At 36.5% G+C, this 25367-nt stretch overlaps 1 protein-coding gene across 6 annotated transcripts; it reads left to right on the forward strand.

The window, feature by feature from the left end:
* Nucleotides 1–132: 132 nt before the first annotated feature.
* LOC144573955 (replication factor C subunit 1-like) lies at nt 133–24584 on the forward strand. 6 transcript variants are annotated; one of them, XM_078323741.1, is made up of 22 exons: nt 133–251; nt 15665–15781; nt 16278–16739; nt 17203–17270; nt 17375–17450; nt 17816–17877; nt 17977–18134; nt 18438–18601; nt 18909–19097; nt 19467–19588; nt 20114–20321; nt 21104–21157; nt 21397–21566; nt 21652–21742; nt 21844–22025; nt 22326–22365; nt 22444–22568; nt 22692–22764; nt 22927–23019; nt 23352–23604; nt 23965–24024; nt 24200–24584. In XM_078323741.1, exons 1-22 carry the CDS (start codon nt 249–251, stop codon nt 24331–24333), a joined length of 2904 nt encoding a protein of 967 aa, XP_078179867.1. In that variant the 5' UTR covers nt 133–248; the 3' UTR covers nt 24334–24584. The 6 variants fall into 6 exon arrangements, with proteins under 6 accessions (XP_078179867.1, XP_078179868.1, XP_078179865.1 ...); XM_078323742.1 differs by lacking the exon at nt 133–251 and adding an exon at nt 655–794; XM_078323739.1 differs by lacking the exon at nt 133–251 and adding an exon at nt 2853–2982.
* The last annotated feature ends 783 nt before the right edge of the window (nt 24585–25367 follow it).

Below are 25367 nucleotides of genomic sequence, written 5' to 3' on the forward strand. Positions count from 1 at the left end.
TCATTCTCGTTTGTTGGAGGTACATGCCGTTCCGATCAGACCCTAAGCCTGTAGCCTGGATGTCTTCGTTTAATTCCCAATAATTTCTTATCTCGCGTTGCTCAATCTTTCCTTCTCGCCTCTCTCTCTCTCTCTCTCGCCACAAGGCGCAACAAGTCGACTGTTTGTCTCTCTCATAAAACACAAGACAATAAGGATCTGACCGTCGCGTTGTTGTCTCCGTCCTTCTCCCTTCTCCGAACTCCGAAATGGTGAGTTTTGATATTTTCTTTCTTGTTTTTAACTTGTACCTACCCCTCATAATTGTTGGATTTTGCGAAGAGTCGACCTGATATGGTGCTTTCATTAAATCGAGAAGGCTCCGTCTTTGATTGTGTGGTGAGAATCTTTCGAGAGAAAAATCGAGCGACTAAGCAGAAACTCTCAAATTATTGCCAAATCTCATCATCTAGCCTGCGATTTCTCAACGTGATTTGAGGCTCTTGAAATCTCGTCGAATCTTCTCGTTCCACTCAATGTTCCAATCATCAAAATCAATGAGAAAGAGAATTCTCATTCTCGTTTGTTCGAGGTATATGTCGTTCTGATCATACCTTAAGCCTGTAGCATGGATGTCTCCGTTTAATTCCCAATGATTTCTTATCTCGCGCTGCTCAATCTTTCCTTCTCGCCTCTCTCTCTCTCCCTCGCCACAAAGCGCAACAAGTTGACTGTCTGTCTCTCTCATAAAACACACGACAATAAGGATCTGACCGTCGCGTTGTTGTCTCCGTCCTTCTTCGAACTCCAAAATTGTGAGTTTTGATATTTTATTTCTTATTTTTAACTTGTACCTACCCCTCACAATTGTTAGATTTTGCAAAGAATCGACCTGATCTGGTGCTTTCATTAAATCGAGATGGCTCCGTCTTTGATTGTGTGGTGAGAATCTTTCGGCAGAAAAATCGAACGACTAAGCAGAAACTCTCAAATTCTCTTCAAATCTCATCATCTGGCCTGCGATTTCTCAAAGGGATTTGAGGCTCTTGAAATCTCGTCGAATCTTCCCGTTCCTCTCAGCGTTCCAATCATCAAAATCGACGAGAAAGAGAATTCTCATTCTCGTTTGTTGGAGGTACATGCCGTTCCGATCAGACCCTAAGCCTGTAGCCTGGATGTCTCTGTTTTATTCCCAATGATTTCTTCTCTCGTGCTGCGCAATCTTTCCTTCTCTCCCCTCTCTCTCTCTCTCGCTATGAGGCGCAACAAGTCGACTGCCTATCTCTCTCATAAAACTCACGACAACAAGGATCTGACCGTCGCATTGTTGTCTCCGTCCTTATCCCTTCTCCGAACTCCAAAATGGTGACCTTTCATTTTTTTCTTTTTTATTTTTAACTTAAACCTACCCCTCACAATGGTTGGATTTTGCGAAGAGTTGACCTGATCTGGTGCTCTCATTAAATCGAGAAGGCTTCGTCTTTGGTTGTGTGGTGAGAATCTATCGGCAAAAAAATCGAGCGATTAAGCAAAAACTCTCAGATTCTTGCCATACCTCATCATATAGCTTGTGATTTCTCAACAATATTTGAGGATCTTGAAATCTCATCGAATCATCTCGTTTCTCGTTCCTCTTAGCGTTCCAATCATCAAAATCGATGAGAAAAACAATTCTCATTCTCATTTATTGGAGGTACAGGCTGTTCCGATCAGACCCTAAGCCTGTAGCCTGGATGTCTCCGTTCAATTTCCAATGATTTCTTCTCTCGTGCTGCTCAATCTTTCCTTCTCTCTCATCTTTCTCTCTTGCCATGAGACGCAACAAGTTGACTGTCTGTCTCCCTCATAAAACACACGACAACAAGGATCTGACCGTCGTGTTGTTGTCTCCGTGCTTCTCCCTTCTCCGAACTCCAAAATAGTGAGCTTTCATATTTTCTTTCTTGTTTTTAACTTGAACCTACCCCTCACAATAGTTGGATTTTGCAAAGAGTCGACCAGATATGGTGCTTTCATTAAATCGAGAAGGCTCCGTCTTTGGTTGTGTGGTGAGAATTTATCGGCAGAAAAATCGAGCGACTAAGCAAAAACTCTCAAATTCTCGCCATACCTCATCATCTAGCCTGCGATTTCTCAACGGGGTTTGAGGATCTTGAAATCCCGTCGAATCATCTCATTTCTCATTCCACTCTGCGTTCCAATCATCAAAATCGATGAGAAAGAGAATTCTCATTCTCATTTATTGGACGTACAGGCCGTTCCGATCAGACCCTAAGCCTATAGCCTGGATGTCTCCGTTTAATTCCCAATGATTTCTTCTCTCGCGCTGCTCAATCTTTCCTTCTCTCCTCTGTTTCTCTCTCGCCATGAGACGCAACAAGTCGACTATCTATCTCTCTCATAAAACACACGACAACAATGATCTGATCGTCGCGTTGTTGTCTCCGTCCATCTCCCTTCTTTGAACTCCGAAATGGTGAGTTTTGATATTTCCTTTCTTGTTTTTAACTTGTAACTACCCCTCATAGTAGTTGGATTTTTTGAAGAGTCGACCTGGTATGGTGCTTTCATTAATTCGAGAAGGCTCCATCTTTAGTTGTGTGGTGAGAATCTTTCGGCAGAAAAATCGAGTGACTAAGCAGAAACTCTCAGATTCTCGCCAAATCTCATCATCTAGCCTGCGATTTCTCATTGGGATTTAAGGCTCTTGAAATCCCGTCGAATCATCTCGTTTCTCGTTCCTCTCAGTGTTCCAATCATCAAAATCGACGAGAAAGAGAATTCTCATTCTCGTTTATTGGAGGTACTGGTCGTTCCGATCAGACCCTAAGCCTGTAGCCTAGATGTCTCCGTTTAATTCCCAATGATTCCTTCTCTCCTATCTCTCTCTCTCTCTCTCTCGCCACGAGGCGTAACAGGTCGATTGTCTCTCTCTTAAAACACACGACAACAAGGATCTGACCATCGCATTGTTGTCTCCGTCTTTCTCCCTTCTCCGAAATGGTGAGTTTTGACATTTTCTTTCTTGTTTTTAACTTGTACCTACCCCTCACAATAGTTGGATTTTGCGAAGAGTCGAGCTGGTGCTTTCATTAAGAACAAATTATTTTTAGTATAATGGTAATAACATGGAAATCTCTTTCAAGCATTTTTGGTTTCTCATTTAGTGCAATTTTGTTAGAACCTGCTAAATTGATGGAACTATTAATCAAATGTAGTTGAAAAAGTTGATGAAGAAACCATCTTTAGTGATACTAATCCTGTTTCTGTACCTATGGCTGCTGCCTTAAATGAAGTTTCAATTCATGGTTGATAAGCTGTTTGCAATTGAGTATTTTTTTGTGATTTGCACACTTCTATGTGAATAGCAGTTGGTGGGAAGTTGATACATTTTGTGCCATAATTTGTTGCTTGCTAGTTGTTTTTATTTTTTGATTTCAAATTCTAAGATTGTGGTTGTGTATGTATATTCACTTGACCATTGGTCTTTGTTTTCTTTTGTTGTGAATATTTCTTTGCTACATGTTTCATTATAGTTTATCATTATCTTTATTCTTTCATTTGAGTTGCTAAATGCTAAATTTATTCTGGTGTTTTTTTTCCTTTCAAAACGTTAGTGTTGCTCAATTGATAGAAAGAAAGATCCATTTGGATTTATTACTCGCAACTTTAATTTCCATCTTTGCTTAGTCGCTTAGATATTGTTTAGACTTTACACTATGCCTGCTAATTGGACCGGTTTGGCCATGGGCAACCAGGCTGAACAAAGTAGGGTCGTAGTCTGGACAGGCTGTAATATAAATGGTCCTAAAATACAGTTCGAATTTAATTGAAAAGAAGAGGTCCGGACCGATCACGAATCGGACAAGACAGTAATCAAACAACTGATCGATCTCTCTCAGTTTGAGCAATCCAATTAAAAGCCCAAGTAAGAGCCCGTTTGAGCAACAATGGATCGATCGACAAGCATATCACGAAAAAGATCACAAGTGTGGTTACATTTTGTTGAAAAACACGATGAAAGAGTTAAATGGGCCAAGTGTAAGCTCTGTTCTATGAAGTTTGTTACTGGTAACAATAAAAGAACAAATCACTTGCGTCGACATATCAAAAAAGGATGCAAATAAATTGATGAAAAAGAAAAGGAGAGGTTTAAATTGGGCAAAGACGGTGATTTATTTGGACCCAGTTATAGTTCTCAAATTGACTCGAAATTTGATGACTTTGCTTTTCATCGATACAGAGATCTCATTTAATGCTGTTGAAATTCAGTTTTGAAAACCGGCTATGAGGTCTTTGAGACCGGAATATATATCGATTGGGCGACAAATGTTGAGAAATGATTGCGTGAGAGTATTTCAGACGGGAAGGGAAGCATTGCAAGAGTTTGAAGGAGATAATATTCTTTTGAAAATTAAAATCTTTATCTATGTAATGTGCCGTTAGGCACTTATAACCCAGATGCACGCTCGACGTCCATATGTCACTCGTGAAATACACACGGGAATTCAATCCTTCAAACTCTTGCAATGCTAACTCCCTTCCCGTTTGAAATACTCTCACGCAATCATTTCTCAATGTTTGTCGCCCAATCGATATATATTCCGGTCTCAAAGACCTCATAGCCGGTTTCCAAAACTGACTTTCAATAGCATTAAATGGGATCTCTGTATTGATGAAAAGCAAAGTCATCAAATTTCGGGTCAATTTGGGATTAAAACTATAACTGGGTCCAAATAAATCACCGTCTTTGCCAACCTCTCCTTTTCTTTTTCATCAATTTCTTTGCATCTTTTTTTGATATTTCGACGCAAGTGATTTGTTCCTTTATTGTTACCAGTAACAAACTTCATAGAACAGAGCTTACACTTGGCCCATTTAACTCTTTCATCGTGTTTTTCAACAAAATGTAACCACACTTGTGATCTTTTTCGTGATATGCTTGTCGATTGATCCATTGTTGCTCAAACGGGCTCTTACTTGGGCTTTTAATTGGATTGCTCAAACTGAGAGAGATCGATCAGTTGTTTGATTATTGTCTTGTCCGATTCGTGACCGGTCCGGACCTCTTCTTTTCAATTAAATTTGAAATGGATTTTAGGACCATTTATATTACAGCCTGTCCAGACTACGGCCCTACTTTGTTCAGCCCGGTTGTCCATGGCCAAACCGGTCCAATTAGCAGGCATAGTGTAAAGTCTAAACAATATCTAAGCGACTAAGCAAAGATGAAAATTAAAGTTGCGAGTAATAAATCCAAATGGATCTTTCTTTCTATCAATTGAGCAACACTAACGTTTTGAAAGGAAAAAAAAACACCAGAATAAATTTAGCATTTAGCAACTCAAATGAAAGAATAAAGATAATGATAAACTACAATGAAACATGTAGCAAAGAAATATTCACAACAAAAGAAAACAAAGACCAATGGTCAAGTGAATATACATACACAACCACAATCTTAGAATTTGAAATCAAAAAATAAAAACAACTAGCAAGGAACAAATTATGGCACAAAATGTCTCAACTTCCCACCAACTGCTATTCACATAGAAGTGTGCAAATCACAAAAAAATACCCAATTGCAAACAGCTTATCAACCATGAACTGAAACTTCATTTAAGGCAGCAGCCATAGGTACAGAAACACGATTAGTATCACTAAAGATGGTTTCTTCTTCAACTTTTTCAACTACATTTGATTAATAGTTCCATTAATTTGGCAGGTTCTAACAAAATTGCACTAAATGAGAAACCAAACATGTTTGAAAGAAATTTCCATGTTATTACCATTATACTAAAAACAATTTGTTCTTAATGAAAGCACCAGCTCGACTCTTCGCAAAATCCAACTATTGTGAGGGGTAGGTACAAGTTAAAAACAAGAAAGAAAATATCAAAACTCACCATTTCGGAGAAGGGAGAAGGACGAAGACAACAACGCGACGGTTATATCCTTGTTGTCGTGTGTTTTAAGAGAGAGACAGTCTGTTGTTCGAGCAATAATCTTCTTCGTCTATTTGACTAATTTGCAAAAACATACAATTATTGAATTTTATGATTTCTTCTATTTTTAAAAGATATGTAAGTCAAATGAAATTGCATTATGGAATACTTGGACTGAAGAAATCATGAAGACACTTATCAAGAATTTAAATTGTAAAATCAGAAGCTTGGTAAAGTAAGTTTGAGGCTGTTTAAACAGGGACAAAACGTTGTAACTGATACCTCGCATATTTAGCCTATATTTGACTTGATTTCGTACCAAATTCACGTTCTAAATTGTCAAAATCATGTGCATTTCATTGATATATCCTTAGAATTTGGTACTGCTGAGAGTTTGTTTGTTTTCTGCAGGATTGGAGCAAAATACACGAAGAAACGACGTTTTTGGACTCCCTGGTACGACCCGTACCAGGCTTGGTACGGCCCTTACCAGACTTGGTACGGCCCTTACCAGACTTAGCCGATCCAGCCTCTTTCCCATCTTGTACGGGCCGTACATAGATGCCGCCTGACAGAATTCAAATCTTGGCAGAGGCTATTTAAAGCGAGGGATCTCTCCATTTTCGGGGATTCCATTCCATTCCAGATTGAGAGCTCAGAGAAAGAGAGAAAGAGAGCAAAGGAGCAAGGAGAGAAGAAGAAGGAAGAGGAAGAGGCGAGAATCGAAGGATCAACCTCTTCTCAACTCCCGATCTTCGATCTAGTTCTATTATGCCTCTCTTTATCTCTTTATTTGTATTTCTGGACAGATCTATGACTTGTGAGTAGTTGATCATTGTTTCTAGGGTTTGATGATGGATTTTCTTGATTTGTTTTGCTTTTCTTGATTTGGATCTTGTATGAACTCTTTTGATTGAATTGATTGTGTATTTGCTTATCTTGATTGATTTGTCTTTCTGTGATTGCATATGGTGTGCCTATAGTGGTAGATCAACCCTAACAAGGTCATGTGACCATTGCTTTCTCTCAACCAAACCAATCCCTTTAGGTAGACTTGTTCGAATTGAAGCCGAAAGGTTGAATTCTCCTCTAATTGACAGATTAGAGGATACCTTAGATCTCCAATCAATCAACTAGAGGATCTGGACCAAAACACGAGAGTTGAGGTTTAGAAACCCTAGAAGGTGAAGAATTGACTCCGAAACCTAGATCTTGAACCAACAAACGAGAGTTGAGGTTTAGGAACCTTAGGTATGGTCAATTGAACCTTTCTCAAGAGTTTTATACGAGGTACCAGCAAGAAATGCATCAACTCGAACTTGTAAGCTTTGTTCTGGTACATCAGTACGGGTCTTACAAGAGTGGTGCGGCCTACCCGTACCAAGCCCCACACGGCTTGGTCGGACCAGGTTGGTGCGGCCTAGCCGTACCAACTTGGTAAGACCCGTACCACTAGAGGCAAATCAGAGATGAAGTCTGAAACCCTTGAAACATCTTTTATCCTAAATCAAAACACAGTTTATACTTTTCCTTGCACAGTTACTATTCTATTGCATTGTTTGATTGTTTGAATTGATCCTTTAGGAAGATTAAATACCAAAACTCCTTCTTTCTCACTTCTAGTCTTTAGTCGAGATAAGTAGACTCTAGAAAAAGAATCCGTCCCTGTGGATCGATACCCGATTATACTCCTCGATAGGGTTGTGCACTTGCAACCCTAATCGGAAGGTGTAACCGCGGTTTTAAAAGGTACGCTCTCAAGCGTACCGAAACTTGAGTTGCGCTTTCACGCGAACAGTAACATTTTTGAGCATGTCAGAAACAATGAAGGAAAAGTTTGATCAATCTCAGAAACAAGTTCAAAAATTATAACGTTTTTATGAACCGTTGTAACATTTTAGGATTGTCAGAATTGCTGAAGCACAGCTGTACAAAATCAACTTGAAACGTTGTAACGTTTCAGGTATGTCAGAACGTTAAGTACAGCTGTATCAAATTCAAAATTCAAGATACAAACGTTGTAACGTTTGTCAATAGTTACAACGATTAACTTAAATCAGCGTTGTAACGTTTGACAAATGTTGTAACGTTTGACAAATGTTGTAACGTTTTAATTAAATTCAGCTTTCAAACAATTCCTGTTTTTGACCAAGTTTTATAGTGCAAACCATTATGTAATGTTTTACAAACATTATAACGATTCAGGTTGAAAATACACAGAGAAACTTCATCCAATGTCGGAATTACATAAATCGTTATAACGGTTTCCACAAACGTTGTAACGTTTTAAATAAATTCAGTCTCAAAAGAATTTCATCTTTTCATCAAGTTTTCTAGTGCAAAACGTTGGACAAACGTTATACAATCATTGGTAACGTTTTGATCGATTACCTGAGCTGTCAGAAAATTAAAACCCTAAATCGCAGTTTGAACTAAAACGTTGTAACGTTTAATAAAACGTTGGTAACGTTTTAGCTCACTTAGCTCATTTTTGAGCTGTCTCTATAAATAGAGCAATGGGGTCTCTTCCCCACTTATCTCAGCCGACCCTAAACTTCTAAAAAGCGATTTTCTGAGAGCTTTAGTTACTCCATTGTTGTGAGAGCTTAAAACTTCAAAATCCCTCAAACAACCTCAAACTCACTTTATTAATCTTGATTTAGATTAGGTTATAGTGATCTATTGATTGTTTCTCTTGAGTAGCTTGAACTTAGAGACATTGTTCTCATCCAGACTTGGTGCTCCGTGTGACTCATCCATAACATAGGACTGAAATGTTCTGTGCTATTCGCGGGAATGGGCTCATCAACGGGGTCGGCTGGTGGTGGTCTCCTAGCCCGTCCCCTGGCCATCCTATGTTTAAAAAAAAATTAGATGTGCTACAATTGGCTTAAATGAGGCTAATATGAAAAAAATATACTTAAAAAGAATACTATCAATTTATCATCTAAATATATAGGCTATATATAACAAATTTGTGCAACATGCTATCACTATACTGATACTAAAAAAATGATACTCGTCCGTGAAGTCTTTCGGTTCAATTTGGATAACTTGGTATGCCGACATTTTTATTTTAACCCCATTAAAAAATTATTTTAATACTAATAGCCAAAGTTTAGTAATAATTTTAAAAATACCCCACCCGTGGAATTTTTTCACGGGTTGGAATTTTAATTCCAATTTTTTTTGTTTTATAATTTAGAAATTTGTTTATATTTTTTATTTTTGTATTGAAATATTGGAAATATTGGATATATTTCTTTGAAAATAGATGGAATACAATATAATTTGATTTATTAGAAAGATTGTAACAAATTATATTGTATTCCATCTATTTTCAAAGAAAAATATATCCAACATTTCCAATATTTCAATACAAAAAATAAAAAATATAAATAAATTTCTAAATTATAAAACAAAAAAAATTGGAATTAAAATTCCACGGGTGGGGTATTTTTAAAATTATTACTAAACTTTGGTTATTAGTATTAAAATAATTTTTAATGGGGTTAAAATAAAAATGTCGGCTTGGTATGTCTCATATTTATATAACACAACAACAATATTGAATTTCTTTTCTTGTATTGTATCAAAACAAGTGATATAAATTGATATTGATTAATACATGTCAATTGATCTTTTACTATATTTTATTATAAGAGTACCAATGCAACATCGTATATTTATATTGGTACTGATCTTTATTAAACTGGTGCTAGGCTGAAACTGAATGCAACAGCATATATTTATGCTGGTTCTAGGTCTGGTACTGATTTAATCTCACCGGTACAAGGTTGGTATTAACAACCGAAATTGATTCGTCAAATCAATGATTTATAGTAAATTCCCAAGTGAAGATTTTCATTTCGATATGCCGACCCACACGAAAGATCATCAACAACAAAATTTATCACTTCGATATCAAAGCCCCCGACCAATTGTAAAAAATAGCGATAAATTTAGACAAGCAACGTAGTCAACACAGGTCCAGCCGGGAAAATCAACAACCCACGCTAGACAAATTATAAATGCCCAAATCAGCCCATAAAACCCGATAACAATGGAATCCAAGATGCGGTCAACGCGATACAACTAATCAAATGAATCAATGAATTTCTAAGGTGCTTACTTACCCGATTAACAACGGAATCCAAGAGGCGGCTTTGATAGAACGACCGGTACCAAGTCTCTACACCTTGCTGCTCGGAGTACGGCCAGAGTAGTGCAGGGAGTAGGGCAGGGAGGTGGCGCAGGGAGGCGGGCGGCGCTGCTGCAGTGAGGCGCGCGGGGGTGCGGAGTCAGAAAAGGGGGGCGTCGGTGGGGACGGGCGGTGTTGTGTGGGCTTCACGGAGACAGAACGAGAAGAGATCATGGAGACAGAGGGAGAAGAGGGGCGCGGCGTGTCGGTTTGAATTAAAAGGCTCGGACCGTGAATAAATTCCACGGGGGGGAATAAGAATCCAGACCGTGGAAAATTTCCACGGGGCGAGGGGATTAATTCGGTCCGTGGAAAAATTCCACGGGCTGGGTATTTTTATAAATCCACCGCAAAGGTGGTTATAATTATTAAAAACAATTATTTTTGGGGTAAAAATAAAAATCTCGGGAGAAAGAGAGAAAAGGTGGCGATGGAAATATTCATTTTCCTTTCTTTTTTGAAACAAAGAGTGGTAGAAAATTCGTTTTTTTAAGTACCACCCCAATAAATTGGAATTAAATAAATACCACTAGATTAAGTAAAATTAAGATTCCGCCACGTTCGCGTAATGAATTTGCGCACCGACCCATTTTCGACTGACCCGTTCCTTGACCCGTTCACAAAACTATTCTGCGAACCGACCCGTTCCCGACTGACCCGCTTGAGAGACCCGTTCTCAAAATGAATTTGCGGACGGATCCGTTCACAAAATGGTTATGCGCACCGACCCGTTCGCACGATGGATATGCGCACTCATAGCTTTAGCATATATAAACATCGGGAGTGGGTCAGGCGGACGGGTCAGGTTGGAAACGGGTCCACGAGTCGGTTCGCAGAATGGTTTTGTGAACGGGTCTCTGAAGCGGGTCAGTTGGGAACGGGTCGGTTCGCAGAATGATTTTGTGAACGGGTCAGGAAACGGGTCAGTCGGGAACGGGTCGGTGCGCAAATTCATTTCGCGAACGTGGCGGAATCTTAAATTTATGAAATCCGGTGGTATTTATTTAATTCCAATTTATTGGGGTGGTACTTAAAAAAAACGGGTAGAAAATTGGGAGAATGGGAATAATATGAAGTGTAAATTGATAGCTAGTAAAAGATTTTAAAAAATATAAAATTTAATCAACAAGCACATTTAATTTCAAAATCATGTGGAACATTTCAAATTAACTAATTAAACTTTTAAAATAAAACATGAACTGTACTTCTCAAAACATATATCTGTACAATATCTAATTCTTTTTTTTAAGATATTTCTAATATTTATGGTATTGTTCGGTAATGGAGGATTAAGGTTCCACGAATCTCTTTTAGATTCCTTAGTCGTTTGATCTTTCGAACATCGATTCCTTGACAAGAATAGAAATCTCCTTCTTTAAGCTTCTTTTGCTCGAGATATTAATTCCTGTTCGGATCTTAAGACACATCTATCCTAAATTAAACTTCATCAGCATCCATAATACATATTAAAACAATCAAACACGAACTCCTTAATGTAGATTAAGATTTAATCTTACTTTTATTACCGAACTAACGCACAACCAAATGCACGGCACCATTAGCACGTCAACACAGCCTATACTTGTAATGTCTCTAATTAGGAAATCTGATACAGTTAAGCATCAATTGGTCAAGTGCCATAAATCAGGTTGTGTCAGTGAGTCTGCAAGCGAGTCAAGCATGCTGTAATTGGCTCGACGTGTGCATGGCCCCGTGCAAATTGAGTGCGTATCCGCTCAGGTACCTGAGGTACATTTTAAAAGAACGAACGATCTAGATTAATTTTATTCAAATCAAAGTTAACTCGGTAAGTGTTGTGACTGTAGGGGATTGCTTTAAGATTTGTGCTATGCTAAAAAAAACGATCCTGATTTTCAGCTTGCACCTCAAGTACCTGGGGTGATACGGATTCGTGCAAATTTTAACTTCATTGATGGAAAGGGAGAAGAAAGTAATGCGATCTGTTTTCGTCACTGAAAAAAAAAAAAGATTGTAAAGAAAGCTTAAAAGAGCGATAATGACTGCATCAAAGTAAATTATCCATTCACCCTCCTCTGTTTTTTATCCCTTTGTATCAAATTCTAGTTGAAATTGAATTAAATCATGCAACTTAGATAAATTTCTAAGGACGGTTTAAATGTCTCTTCTCTGATTCTATCTTCATCATGCTTTTATATATCTCCATTTTATTATTAAGTACGTTGGGTGTCCGATCCGTCAACGGCTACGATTGAAAGATGAAATTTCGGATTTGATCTCAACCCTCCAATTACGTAATTTGTCTTCTTTTTAATTAAGTGCATATGTTTTATGTATAAAAGTCTAAATTTAGTTAAAAACATACTCATCACATGTGTTGCAACACGATACGTTACAATTAAAATTGAAAAAATTCTGAAATTTAGCGATATATTTATCCGTTTCCTTATTTCTTTGTTTCTATATTTCTTCTCTTCAATTGAGAAGACTCCACCTTCCATTTTCTTATTTCTTTGTTTTCTTACTTCTTCTTCGTTTCTATACGGATCACAATAGAATTTTTTTTATTTTATTTTTTCTCTTTCTTTGTTTCTATACATATTGTTGTGGGCAATTTAGAATATTTTTCAATATATAATATATCAATGTGTGTGTATTCTAAATTGGAAACAAATTAAAGAAGAAGAAGAATATAAATTATAAACAAAGAAGAATATAAATTGGAACGTGTGTGTGAATATATATTTCTCTCATAATATGTGTGTGTATATATATATATCATATACATACACACGATAACATTTTTTATTTATGTTTTTTTGATATCATATTATATGTCGATATTGAATTGTTGTACGATATTTGATATTAGATTCGAATCGAGCTATTATTTGATATCATTGTAACTTAAAAATAAAGAATCATCACATCATCAAATTGCTGTCAGAGATCACGATTAAAGTTAATTAAAAATACAGAATCATATAAATTTTCTATTAACATGTGTCTTAATATTTGGATAATTATTATTTTCATTGATATATTTTTTTCTTATAACATGTACCCGTTGCAATGCACGGGTATGATATTAGTTATTTTATAAATAGTAAAAAATTAAAGCTTTAGCATTAAGATTCGTGCTTAATTTTTAAAGTATATAATTCTTCGATAATATGAATTTGATGAATCCGTATCACCCTATGTACTTGAGATGCAAGCTATAAATCTGGACCATTATTTTCATGTGGCACGAATCTCAAAGCAGACCCCCTCCAGTTTCAAGATTCCCAACTTGCTCCGGATTGAGTTTGGCCCAGCTAGAATTAATCTCGACCGTCCATTTTTTAAAATTGTACCTCAAGTGCCCGGGGACACACGGACTTGAATTTGATCCAGGTCACACCACGGAAGCGTATCCTCTGCGGAGTCGTAAGCTGCGGAGCTTTTAATCTGGTTCGTTCGTTTTGATCGGACGGACCAGAGCAGATCTTGCCCGAATTGAAAAAAAAAATTCTCAAACTTTGCCCTGCCCTCAGAGGATACGCTTCCTGCCCGCTAAAATATTCATGCTAAGCCCGATATGAATGAGGGTTTCACTGAAGTTTAGGGTTTCGGGGCTCCGGCAAGGTCCCGGCCACGGCGATATCAAAGGAGAGTACTGTCAGAATCGCCTTAGTCTCCTGAGCTTAATACACTCACTGTCGACAATTGTCGGTCATCGGAAAGGGATATAGGGCAGAGCTCATTTGGGTTTCGATCCGATTCTTTCTTCCTTCTTTGTGTTTTCTTTCAATTGAATTATTACTGATGTCGATAAGCAGTGACAAAACTATATATTGATTAGATATTAGACTTGATTGTAACTTACAATAGTTTCATGAGTAACACCTTGGTAGCTACTACCAAGTTTTCAAAAAAAAATAGTTTCATGAGTAACGAAATAGGCAGTGCTGCCTTTTTATCAAAAAAAAGTTGCAATATGAAATTCATATAGTTCTTCAAATTTGAAACCTTGATCTTATGATTTCTTATTAAATTTCTTAACAAACATGAACCTTGTCATTATGGATTCATAGAGAAGTGTTTTAATTATGTTTTTCATAATTTTTTGAGTTTTATTTCTATTTTTTAAGCTGTCAAATGTGTTTAGGGGTAAAATTGTCCATATGCTGTCAAAATTCTTTATTTATCTTTGAATTTTAATATAAAATTGAATTGAACTCCAAATAATACGAAATTTAAGTCTATCTTGATTGTCTTAAAGTCCTTTACATGCTGGAACAATTTATTTTACAACTTTTGTCCCAGCATAGGTCATTTTTTGACCCCTCTGCCTTGTGAATTTTATTGTGACCAATTGGCTAAATGAAAAATTGTGTTCTTTATATGTAAATGACCCTTGTGTCATGTAGTTTGTGCTTGATTTATTTGGTGGCCATTGAATTTTTCTACAATATGTTAGTAGAAGGTTTATGATGTTTTCCTTAGGTGTTAGGCAGGGGTGCACAAAAAATTCGAGATTCGTGATTCGATTCGAGTTTGATTCGAAAAAGTTTGAAAAAAATTCAATTTGAAAGTAATTCGGTTTGAAATTAATTCAATTTCGAATTCAAACTTGAAGAGATTCGATTTGATAGTTTCGTGAATTTGTAAAGGTTCGAAATTAATTTACGTCGCTATTATTCTTGGGTTAATATTTTCACATAGTAGTTTTGGCTTGCAGCGCAAAGACTAGAATCAAACCAGAAATTCATATAGTTCGTTCGCTGCATTAGGCCAAAAACACACTGTTAAAATACCTTCCCGTATTCCTTCTCCCTCTCTCTCAACCTAAACGTCGACTTTTGCTCTTTCCCATCGACTTTTTTATCTCTCCGATGGCGCATACAGCGAAGGTTTGGAGCTCTTTCTCTAGTCGAAGCACAATATCTCTTCCTTTCCAAACCCCTCTTCTCCTTCTCCTTCTCTCTGATTGCAATATTTCAGCCAAATAATCCAAATCACGAACAACTTGCTCCATTGGTGATGATTTTGCACGGCCTAGAAGGACGAGTTTTGATTCCTCTCTTGGTGGATGTGGTCTCGTGGTAGTTTCGAGGCCAGAAGGATTGCAGATTTGATTGAGCAGCGGTCAGCGGTCAAAAATTTCGAACTAATTTCGAATCAAATCGAACTAGTTTGAATTATAACGAACCAAATTCGAACTGACCTTTTAAGTTTGAAATCTATTTCAATTTCGAACTGGGTTTGGTTCGAAATTATTTCGAATTCGAACTAAGGCAGATTCGATTTGGTTCGGTTCGTTTGCAGCCCTTATACCCTAACAAAACCCTTTTTCTTTGTAATTTTTTTCATTTTACAAGAACAGTGATTGTTTTCAACTATAAGTGATCTCTTGTGTGTGTTAGATAATAAAAAAGGCTATTCCTTTCATCTTGAGGTTATTCTTGAAAAATTAGCTGCTCAGGGTGCATGTACAAAATATCCTTTATTTTATTTTTACTTATTTCTTGAGCTAATGTGTCTCATTGCTTTTTTCTTTGATGGAATGGAAATGAAGACATCTGATATAAGGAAGTGGTTCATTAAGCAGCATGATAAAGGTAATGGTGCTGCTTCTAAGCCCGAGGCAAACCCAAGTTCAGAGAAACCCACTTTAACTCTCCCGGAGAAACCGGTACAAGTTTGTTTGTTTGTTCGTTTGTAGGCTATATTTGGTTTTTCATTAACATTATTTTCTTTATGGTTTAGTTTGAGTTTCTGTCTGTCAACTTTCTTGTATGTGGGTAAGGAAATAGAAACTGTTGTTATTTGTATATACTTTTCCTTTATATATTTATTTCTATCAACATCAAAGGAATTAGGTGTATCTTAGCCTAATCATCCCTGTTTCAAAGAATATACGGATATTCTTTGGTTTATGTCAGCGATTTCAATCGAAATACTACCTGGACTTCAATTGTTATCTTCAAGTCCAAAATTTATGCTTGGTGTTATGCGTTTTATAGAGCATCGCAACTCACCAAGTTAACTATAATACCTGCTTAATTTATAACTCACCAATTTATGCTTGGTATTATGCATTTATTGTCGTGCATCAGTTTTTCATTCACTGCTTAATTTATAAGCATGCGTAGGCAGGATAAAGCTAATTGAAAACTATTTTTATACAGGTGCCTATGGTTCAAGATACTCCTGCCAGGAAAAAGACTAGCAAGTACTTTGCCTCATCCAGTTCAAAAGAAGCAGCTTCTAAAGAGGTGCCAAAAGATGAAAAACCTCCTGCCAAGCGCAAAACCCAAATTGAAACAAAAGGAGAACCCAAGCCTACACCAGCCAAGAAGCCCCGTGTAGAGAAAAAGCCTAAAGAAGAAACAGAAGAGGATGATGACTTTGTGAAGCCAGTTGCAGCGAAGAAGTCAAAGGGCTCGTCCGGGACTGCACTTGCCCGCAAGTCATTTCCTGTGAAAGATGAGTTGGAGGAAGAGGATTTGCTCGCAAAAGGAGCTGGTAGGGGCAGAGGAAGTGGGGGAAGGGGTACAGGCTCTGCATCTGGAGGGAGAGGGCGAGGTGGTGGGAGGGGGGGTTTTATGAATTTTGGTGAAAGGCAGGATCCGCCTCATAAAGGAGAGAAGGTACGGTATTGTTTATCTATTGATTATTTGTTTGCTTTGATATTTACTTTAGACTTAATTTCTTATTCGAAGATTATGCTTAGTATTTCGTTGCTGCAGGCCTGATACTGGTTTTACATTAACATGGTACCAGTGTGGTATATGTTTGTGTGGATGTCAACATTACATACTATTTTTGTGGCTTGGTCTGTTCATATTGACCATGTCCCTATTACCAAAATGCTCACCACATTTAGAGGTATATTAACTAAGAAAATTGTATCAGGTATTTTAAATTAAGGAAGGATTTTATGAGCTTGTTGTATGCAGTCTAAAAAATGTGTAATGGAGCACAGAAAAGTCTATGGGTGTTTATCAGATCTGTATATACTGTATAGGAAGCAAACTGATTTTATTTTTTATTTTTATTTATATGGCATTGTCTATATCTGAATTTGCAATTTTTTTTTCTTTTTTATCTTAGGAAGTACCTGAAGGGACCCCTGAGTGCTTATCTGGTCTGACATTTGTCATTTCTGGGACTCTTGATAGGTGTATATTATGGTTTCGACATTGAACTAAATATTTACTAGTTAATTATTTGTTTTCAAATTTCCTTTAAAGCTGTATTGCTATTTATATTTGTTACTTGTTAGCTTGGAACGAGAAGAAGCCGAGGACCTGATTAAGCGTCATGGTGGTCGTGTTACTGGATCTGTGAGCAAAAAGACGGTAAATCATGACCGTGATAATCTTTATTATTACCCGTCCAGATAAAACAATGGGAAATTGGTATTCTCTTGTAGAAATGGTAATTTACATACAACCCTTCAATTTCTTGGAAACAACCAAACATGTTGTCCATCTCCTGCATTCCTTTTTTTAACCTGTAAAGTACCTTGAATCACCAGAGAAAGATTCTGTACAATCTTGATTTTTAATTATATTTTCTAAATATTACATTTAGAGCCTCTTTTAATAGAAACTTCTGGCTATTTCCTGAATAATTATTGCTATCGTTGTTATCTACATAAGAATTAATTTATTTTTTGCTGTGCTCGCAACTTCAATGTTTAAATCTGGCTTTTGTTTTTCAGAGCTACTTATTATGTGATGAGGACATTGGGGGAAGAAAGTCTCAAAAGGCCAAAGAGCTAGGGTACAATTTTCAAATATAATTACACTTTGAATAATGTGCAGAAGATTACATTACGGATTGCTGACCCTTGCTTTCTCTTTTTTTTTTCTTTCTACTTAGGCTCCCATTTTTGACTGAAGATGGTTTGTTTGATTTGATCCTGAAATCAAAGCCTTCTGGTTCCAAAGCACCTACAAAGAAAGATGAGAAGGGCAAGTCGCCGGAAAAGGTAGCAAAAGTGCAAACCAAGAGCAGCCCTGTAAAAGTAGTGAAGAAAGGTATGCATGCTTACTTTTAAAATATATAAATGAATCCCCCTAAAAGCTATTTGTTTGAAGTGCATTGCTTCATTTAATTTTCAAGTTTTCTAGGATTAGTGGAGTTAATAGAAATTGAAGCATTTGTTACAACCTAGTTCAACTAGAAAAGCAAAATAAATGTATATGAAATGAAATAAGAAACAGACGGTAATGAAATTTAGAGTTGAAACAATTTGTGAGGTTATTTGATTTTGTCAGATTGTTATCCAGGAAGGAGTTGCTATAGCATACTTTGTCTAACAATGATGTCTTCTTTATCAGATAATTCCATTAGCTCCACGCAAGGAAAAGAAGCTCCAAAAAGCACCAAACCTAGCATCTCTCCTTATAAGAAGAAGGCCAAAACTGGAGTGTCCAGTTCGCTTACATGGACAGACAAATATAAGCCAAAGACCTCAAATGATATTATTGGGAACCAGTCTATTGTATGTTATTTTCATCTTTTTAACAACATTTGTGATTTTGCTAGTTTGACGTAGTCTATATAATATGGATAAGTGGTAGGTCTCATCATTTGCCTCGACTATCATTCTCACAAACTTTAGCACCATCACAACCGAGATTGATTTCTTTGGTTATAGTAATTGTATATAAGGTGATGCTAGGCATGCATAGATATAATATTTTACCGGAGATTCTTTCAATCTTTGACAAGTTATGGACTTTTGCACTGGTAACAAATTCTATTATTTTACCTGAGATATTATATAAAGTAATATGTCTATTTTATAGGTCAAGCAACTACAGGATTGGTTAAAGAGTTGGGACAATCAATTCCTGCATGCTGGCCAAAAAGGAAAAGGGAAAAAACAAGTAGATAGTGGATCTAAAAAGGCTATACTTATGAGCGGGTCACCTGGTATCGGGAAAAGCACCAGTGCTAAACTCGTTAGTGAGATGCTTGGGTTCCAAGTTATTGAGGTATTTTTAAAAATACCATCATATACTGCTAATGAGATAAAATATTAATCACTGTTACAGAAATGGTGAAGCGGAAATATAACTAATGCAAATTTTATTATTTCAAAAGATTATATAATTATGCAAAATTGCACATTCTTTGCAAGACAGTTTTATTATACGTCGGTATTATAACTGTATAGTAATTAAAATTGGTGTGACATTTTTAACTTGTTTTGTACAAATGGATTATGCCATATGTGAAAAGCAATATTGGAGATTTTGGGGGATATCAGAATCACCTACTCAATTTTTTAAAATAAAATATAGAAAACCAATATTTAGCTACCAATTTTGAACACTGTTTGGTTGGTAATTATTTGATTGTAGGTTAATGCAAGTGATAGTCGTGGCAAGGCAGATTCAAAGATTGTGAAAGGTATTTGTGGAAACACTTCAAATTCCATCAAAGAGCTTGTCAGCAATTCCACACTGAACTATGGCACTAACAGGTTTATTTCTGTATTGAGTGCTCTAGGATGATCAGTTTGGTGCATTATGATGAGAAAATTGTTTATACTTGTTGATACCAGTTTGATTTTTCTTTATTTTTTCTTTTTAATGTCTAATTGTTGGTTGCTTAGTTAGTCTTTGATTTATGCTATAGTGGAGTGAGCTCAGCCGCCTGTGTAGTATCTGCACAGCTTGTCCCAAGCCAGGATAAAGGAGGAGGGAGGAGGGAGGAGGGCCGTGATAGGCGTGGCGAGCCAATGGTTGAAAACAGCCATTTTCTTATGAAGTGAAACCCATAAATGACTTAGTGACTACGATTGTGTTTCATTTCTAGCCTACCCCAACTTGTTAGGGACTAAGGGCTTGGTTGTTGTTGTCAGGTTCAAACATCAAGTTGTGGCCAAATAACATAATCCAAAATGAAAGCTTAACCTTGTCATGATGGTGTACTGCAGTACTGATATATAGAAGCTGGTATTGCTCTCTTTGATTGTTCCTAAAATGATTTTAAATTGATATAACAGTTCGAAGCATCCAAAGTCAGTACTTATAATGGACGAAGTAGATGGCATGTCAGCTGGTGACAGAGGCGGTGTTGCTGATCTAATTGCTAGCATTAAAATGTCAAGAATCCCAATTATATGCATTTGTAATGACCGGTATAGCCAGAAGCTGAAGAGCCTCGTTAACTATTGCATGCTACTTAACTTTAGGAAGCCCACAAAACAACAGGTTTTTTTTTTCTTCATATATTTCTGTCTTTATTTCTAAGGTGTTTTTGTATACTTCTTAAAAGCTGTCCTTTATGGCATTGCATAGATATCACAACAAAAAGAAAAAGACGAATGCCAAGATAGATGGAAGGATATGTTCCTCTTAACCCTTTAGCTCTTTTCGACGTTACTAAGGATAAATATCATATAGGGTCTACTAGCAAATAAGAAGTTGGCAAATCAACATTTAGTGCAAATGCATTTGATAATAGAGGAGGGATCCAATTACACCTTTTTTGGTGACACCGAATTACACTATCGATTTTCAAAGTTTAAATAGTCGATCCAAACCGTTCAGCATAATGGATATATTAAAATGTGCTTGCATATCAAATTTTACATTTTTTGGAATTTTTTTACTATTTATTAAGTATTTAACAAAATTGTTATATTCAGACCATTGAATTTTTGTACCCATCTTAATAAATAGTACAAAAATTCAAAAAAAATGTAAAATTTGATCTGCAAGCACATTTTAACATATCCATCATGTTGAACTGTTTGGATCGACTGTTTGGACTTTGAAAATATAGAGTGTAATTCAGTGTCACCAAAAAAAGGTGTAATTGGATCCCTCTTGATAATATTAACTGTCTTACATTCATTGACATGACCTGTAAAACTGTTTTGAATGCCGTGATATTGGAAACTAAATGGATCAGCAATTAACATATTATATAACCTGAAATATTTAGGAAACTGTTATTTTATCTTTACTGATTTGTGCCCTCCTACTGGCAGATGGCTAAAAGGCTGATGCAAATTGCAAATTCTGAAGGTCTGCAAGTTAATGAGGTACAATAAAGAGCAAACTTATCAGTCTGGATAGTTAATTCATTTATAATGAGAAACTTATGCACAGACACTATATTTTCAACGATCAAGCTCTTGATTTTTCGCAAGAAAATGTATTTAAAACGAGAACGAAAATATACAAAAATTTTAAGGAAACCAAATTAATAGAATATATTACAAATTTATTAGTTGTGTGTTTCTACTGGACTGCAATTATTGTTATTTTGAGTAAATAATAGGTCGCACTGGAGGAGCTTGCCGACAGAGTGAATGGGGATATGCGAATGGCGATAAATCAGTTGCAGTACATGAGCCTCCAGATGTCAGTAATTAAATATGATGATGTAAGAGAGCGCCTCAAAAGTAGTGCCAAGGATGAAGATATTTCGCCATTCACTGCTGTTGACAAGTACTTCAACCTCTCTTTTCTATCCATACATCATGTGTGCAAGCTATTACCTTTATTCCTACTTACTAGTCTGTTAATTTCTCAGGTTGTTTGGGTTTAATGGTGGCAAGCTGCGGATGGATGAGAGGCTTGATTATAGCATGAGCAATCCTGATTTAGTTCCTCTTATTATTCAGGTTTGTTTTACTCAGTGTCATTCCTCTGCAGTAGGTAAACCTGTAGAATGACAGAAATATAAGGTAACTTGTACAAACCTTTATAAGGTGTTGAATGGCAGGAAAACTACATAAACTACAAGCCAGTTAGCATTGGAAAGGATGAAAGTGGGGTGAAAAGAATGAAGACACTTGCACAAGCTGCAGAGTCAATATCAGATGGTGATATCGTGAATGTACAAATCAGACGATACCGTCAGTGGCAGCTGTCCCAAGCCTCTTCATTTGCTTCTAGCATTGTGCCGTAAGTAGATTGTGTATTGGCATCAACAATAACTTTTTTCGATACAGATATTATTATACTATACCAGCAATAGCAGCCTACAGGACAACAGTATTAAAACTTGTCTTTTCATGTTGCTGCTTTTGTTTTTGTACATCTTTGCGAGTTCTTTACTTACCAAATTCAACTCAATAATTTGTTGACCTGTCTGGCGCATGGAGCTCCATCTGTCAGAATTTTTGTGTAAATATTTTTTTTTCCCAATATTTTCTATACTAAATTTTATGCCTCTTCTTTGCACCTTTTTTTCTTTCTAACCAGAGCTGCACTGATGCACGGTCATAGGGAAACACTTGAGCCGGTACTACATTTGTTCTGATTTTTTTTTTCCTTTGGTGCTTCTCTGAAACACTGTGAAACAGTTTATTTGATTGAACAGGGAGAACGTAATTTCAATAGATTTGGAGGGTGGCTTGGAAAAAACTCAACTATGGGTAAGAACATGCGACTTTTGGAAGATGTACATGTCCATATTCTTGCTTCTCAGCAAACTAATCTGGACAGGTAAGAATGCTACACTTGTTTTTACATTTTGCCATGACGAACAATACACTCTCTCTTTTTTCTATTTGGCAATCTAAATAAATTCTTCATATAAGACCCTAACTAGAAGACCTTAAAATGCAGGGAAACTTTGCGATTGGATTACCTTACTCTTCTGTTGAAACAATTGACCTATCCTCTACGTACATTGCCCAAGGTTTCTCCTGATTTAGCTCAATTGAAACTTTTAGATTAGATAATATGTGCTGTAATTAATTTGGCTTCTATTTCGGCTAATGTTTAATGGTCTGATGTTACGGAGCATTTACTTGTGCTAACACTTTCACCTCCCACCTCCCCCCCTCTCTCTGAGCAAAAGGACGAAGCTGTACAGAAGGTAGTCGAATTGATGGATACTTACTCTTTAAGCCAGGAGGACTTTGACACCTTTGTCGAGCTATCCAAGCTTAAGGTCTGTTCATTTTCTCTTCACTTGAATGTTTTAATGTTTTACATCATGTATAATATGCTGCCTTTTCTAGCCTGCATTTATTTTATCCAAGAAAGAAAATCCAACCAGGACTGTTCCTGCCAGTAATATGCTGTTGAAAACTTTTGTCATCTTGGCAGAAAAGAGTACCCCTCATCCCACTCCACCCCCTTGCCATTGAAAAAAGGAAAAAAAAAAATTAAGTAATTAATTAATTAATGAAAAAGACAAGAGTTGTCATTACCAAACAGAAACAGGACATAGTAGTATTCGTGACTGAGTTTCCTTATGATGTATATTTATCTTCGTCTTAGGGACATCCCAATCCAATGGAAGGTATACAGCCAGCAGTTAAGGCGGCACTAACCAAGGCATATAAACAAGGTAGTACCTCCCGAGTGGTAAGGTCTGCAGATATGATCACCCTACCTGGTGTAAAGAAAGCCCCAAAAAAACGCATCGCGGCCATACTGGAGCCTCCAGTTGAGACAGAGACTCCTGAAGAAAATGGAACTTCATTGGCGGAAGGTGAAGAAGAAGAGAATTCATCAGATGCTGAGAATGATGGTATTTTATTTCTTTGGTCCCTTTATCAGATTAGTTCAACAATTATCTTTTCTTAATATGTTTTTATTTTTGCTCTTGATTCCAACTACTATTTACAACAACGACTGGTTTTTCTTTGATCTCCCTTCAATTGTTAAATAAGACCTTTTCTGTGCATGAGAAGACTCATTGGATTTTCTGTATAATACAAATTAGTACTGTCAAGTGGGGTCCAAAGTCAGCGCAAGCATGAGGGTTTTGGTATATGCTGCTGATGAGGATGCTATATAGGAAAACCAAATTCGAACTCATGCTCCAATGAAAATTTTATTTTATTTTTCTTGTAGAAAGCTTATAATTAAAATCTTTTATCTCTGCCAGATGAATTAATTTCTGGCGAATCAAAACCAAAGCTGGACCTCCAGAGTGACAAAGCAAAAGGTTTTTATTTTTATTTTTTACATCAAGATTTATTTCTTTATTATATTTTCATAGTCAAAACACAGTGAAACAAAGCACCTCAGGTCAGAAAGTATATTACATAGGTGAAAATATCTGCAGAGGAAAATAGTAGGCTCTTTCCTATAATTCAAAGTTTTTTTCTTTCCTCTGTTAGGTATCCAGGTGCAGCTCGATTTGAAAAACTCAGGGGGTCCAAAAGGGAAAAAGGCCACTTCGGCAAGCAAATCAAAAGCCACCGGCTCTGCGGAGAAGCCTGCTCGTGGTTCAGCTGGGAAGAGAAAGAGATAAATGGCAGCTGATATGCTGTTACTGCTTCAGTGTAGGACAAACATGAGAAAATGCTTCAAGTTTTGCCTTGATGTATGATATTTCTCCTTTGAATCTCTGCCTAGTGTTATTTTTATTTTTATTTTTGTTTGCCTTTTTTTGGGTCTTTCTAGAGCTGAGGATATGAAGTAATATATATTTTGAATGAGCTAGTTGCCAATATCTTAAGAGATGCTAGTTCTATCTCGGTATTTACCCAGTTAATTATCTTAGGTTATATTTAAAAAACAAAGCATGGTTGCGTTTATCCTAGCAGATTTTATTTTCTCTGTGCATTTTGTGTAACACAAATTTTGTAGATCTATTCGAGGCTGGATTTGTTTTTCAATTTGACCCAGAAAAACTTAGCAGCTAATCTTTGAAAAAAAAAGGTTTTGTGCAATTCTCTGTCCGTTTAATTTCAAATGTTTATATGAGAAAAATAAAACATATTTGAATCTTATAAAAAATAAGCTTGAACTTTATCTAAAGGGTACTACGTTCATTTGCATTAACTACGACTTTGATCTAATATCATTAAAAGCTATCTAATAATCATTAAAACTGTGTAACGGCAAATTACCTGCACAGTTTTTTTTTTTTTTCCAGTGTAACAAACTAACAATCGGAGTTACTACGATCCAACCAGAAGCCAAACATAACCAAATCTCAACACAAAGTTCAATTTGCATTCTAAAAGGGAGCATTAAATAGTCAGGGATCGAACACAAATCTAAAAAAAGATTACATGCATGACAACAAAACCGAAACAACATTTTAATAGTTGAAACTAAACATCAAAGCCATATCAAATAGGCCGTTAAACCAAACAAGGACTAGTGCTTAGCTAGCAAGACTTGTACAACAAAGAACACCTCATAAATTGCAAAGAAGTTATAGACCATGTAACTCAGGATCAGCTAACTTCACCTCTCCAGATCCAACAGACCCAATTCCATTGAGTCAATTCTCTGGCAAGACCATATATTCCTATCTCAACACCACAGAGAGGCACC

The sequence above is a fragment of the Carex rostrata genome, chromosome 22 (genome assembly GCF_964058835.1).
Source record: "Carex rostrata chromosome 22, lpCarRost1.2, whole genome shotgun sequence".
NCBI lineage: Eukaryota > Viridiplantae > Streptophyta > Magnoliopsida > Poales > Cyperaceae > Carex > Carex rostrata.

Excerpts from the sequence above, each read along its gene's own strand:
- LOC144573955 (XM_078323737.1), top strand. The coding sequence starts at position 15,623 with ATGTGTCTCATTGCTTTTTTCTTTGATGGAATGGAAATGAAGACATCT. Across the intron at positions 21,567-21,651 it reads CCATTCACTGCTGTTGACAA|GTTGTTTGGGTTTAATGGTG; the intron begins GTACTTCAACCT and ends TTAATTTCTCAG. Across the intron at positions 22,569-22,691 it reads CAGCAAACTAATCTGGACAG|GGAAACTTTGCGATTGGATT; the intron begins GTAAGAATGCTA and ends CTTAAAATGCAG.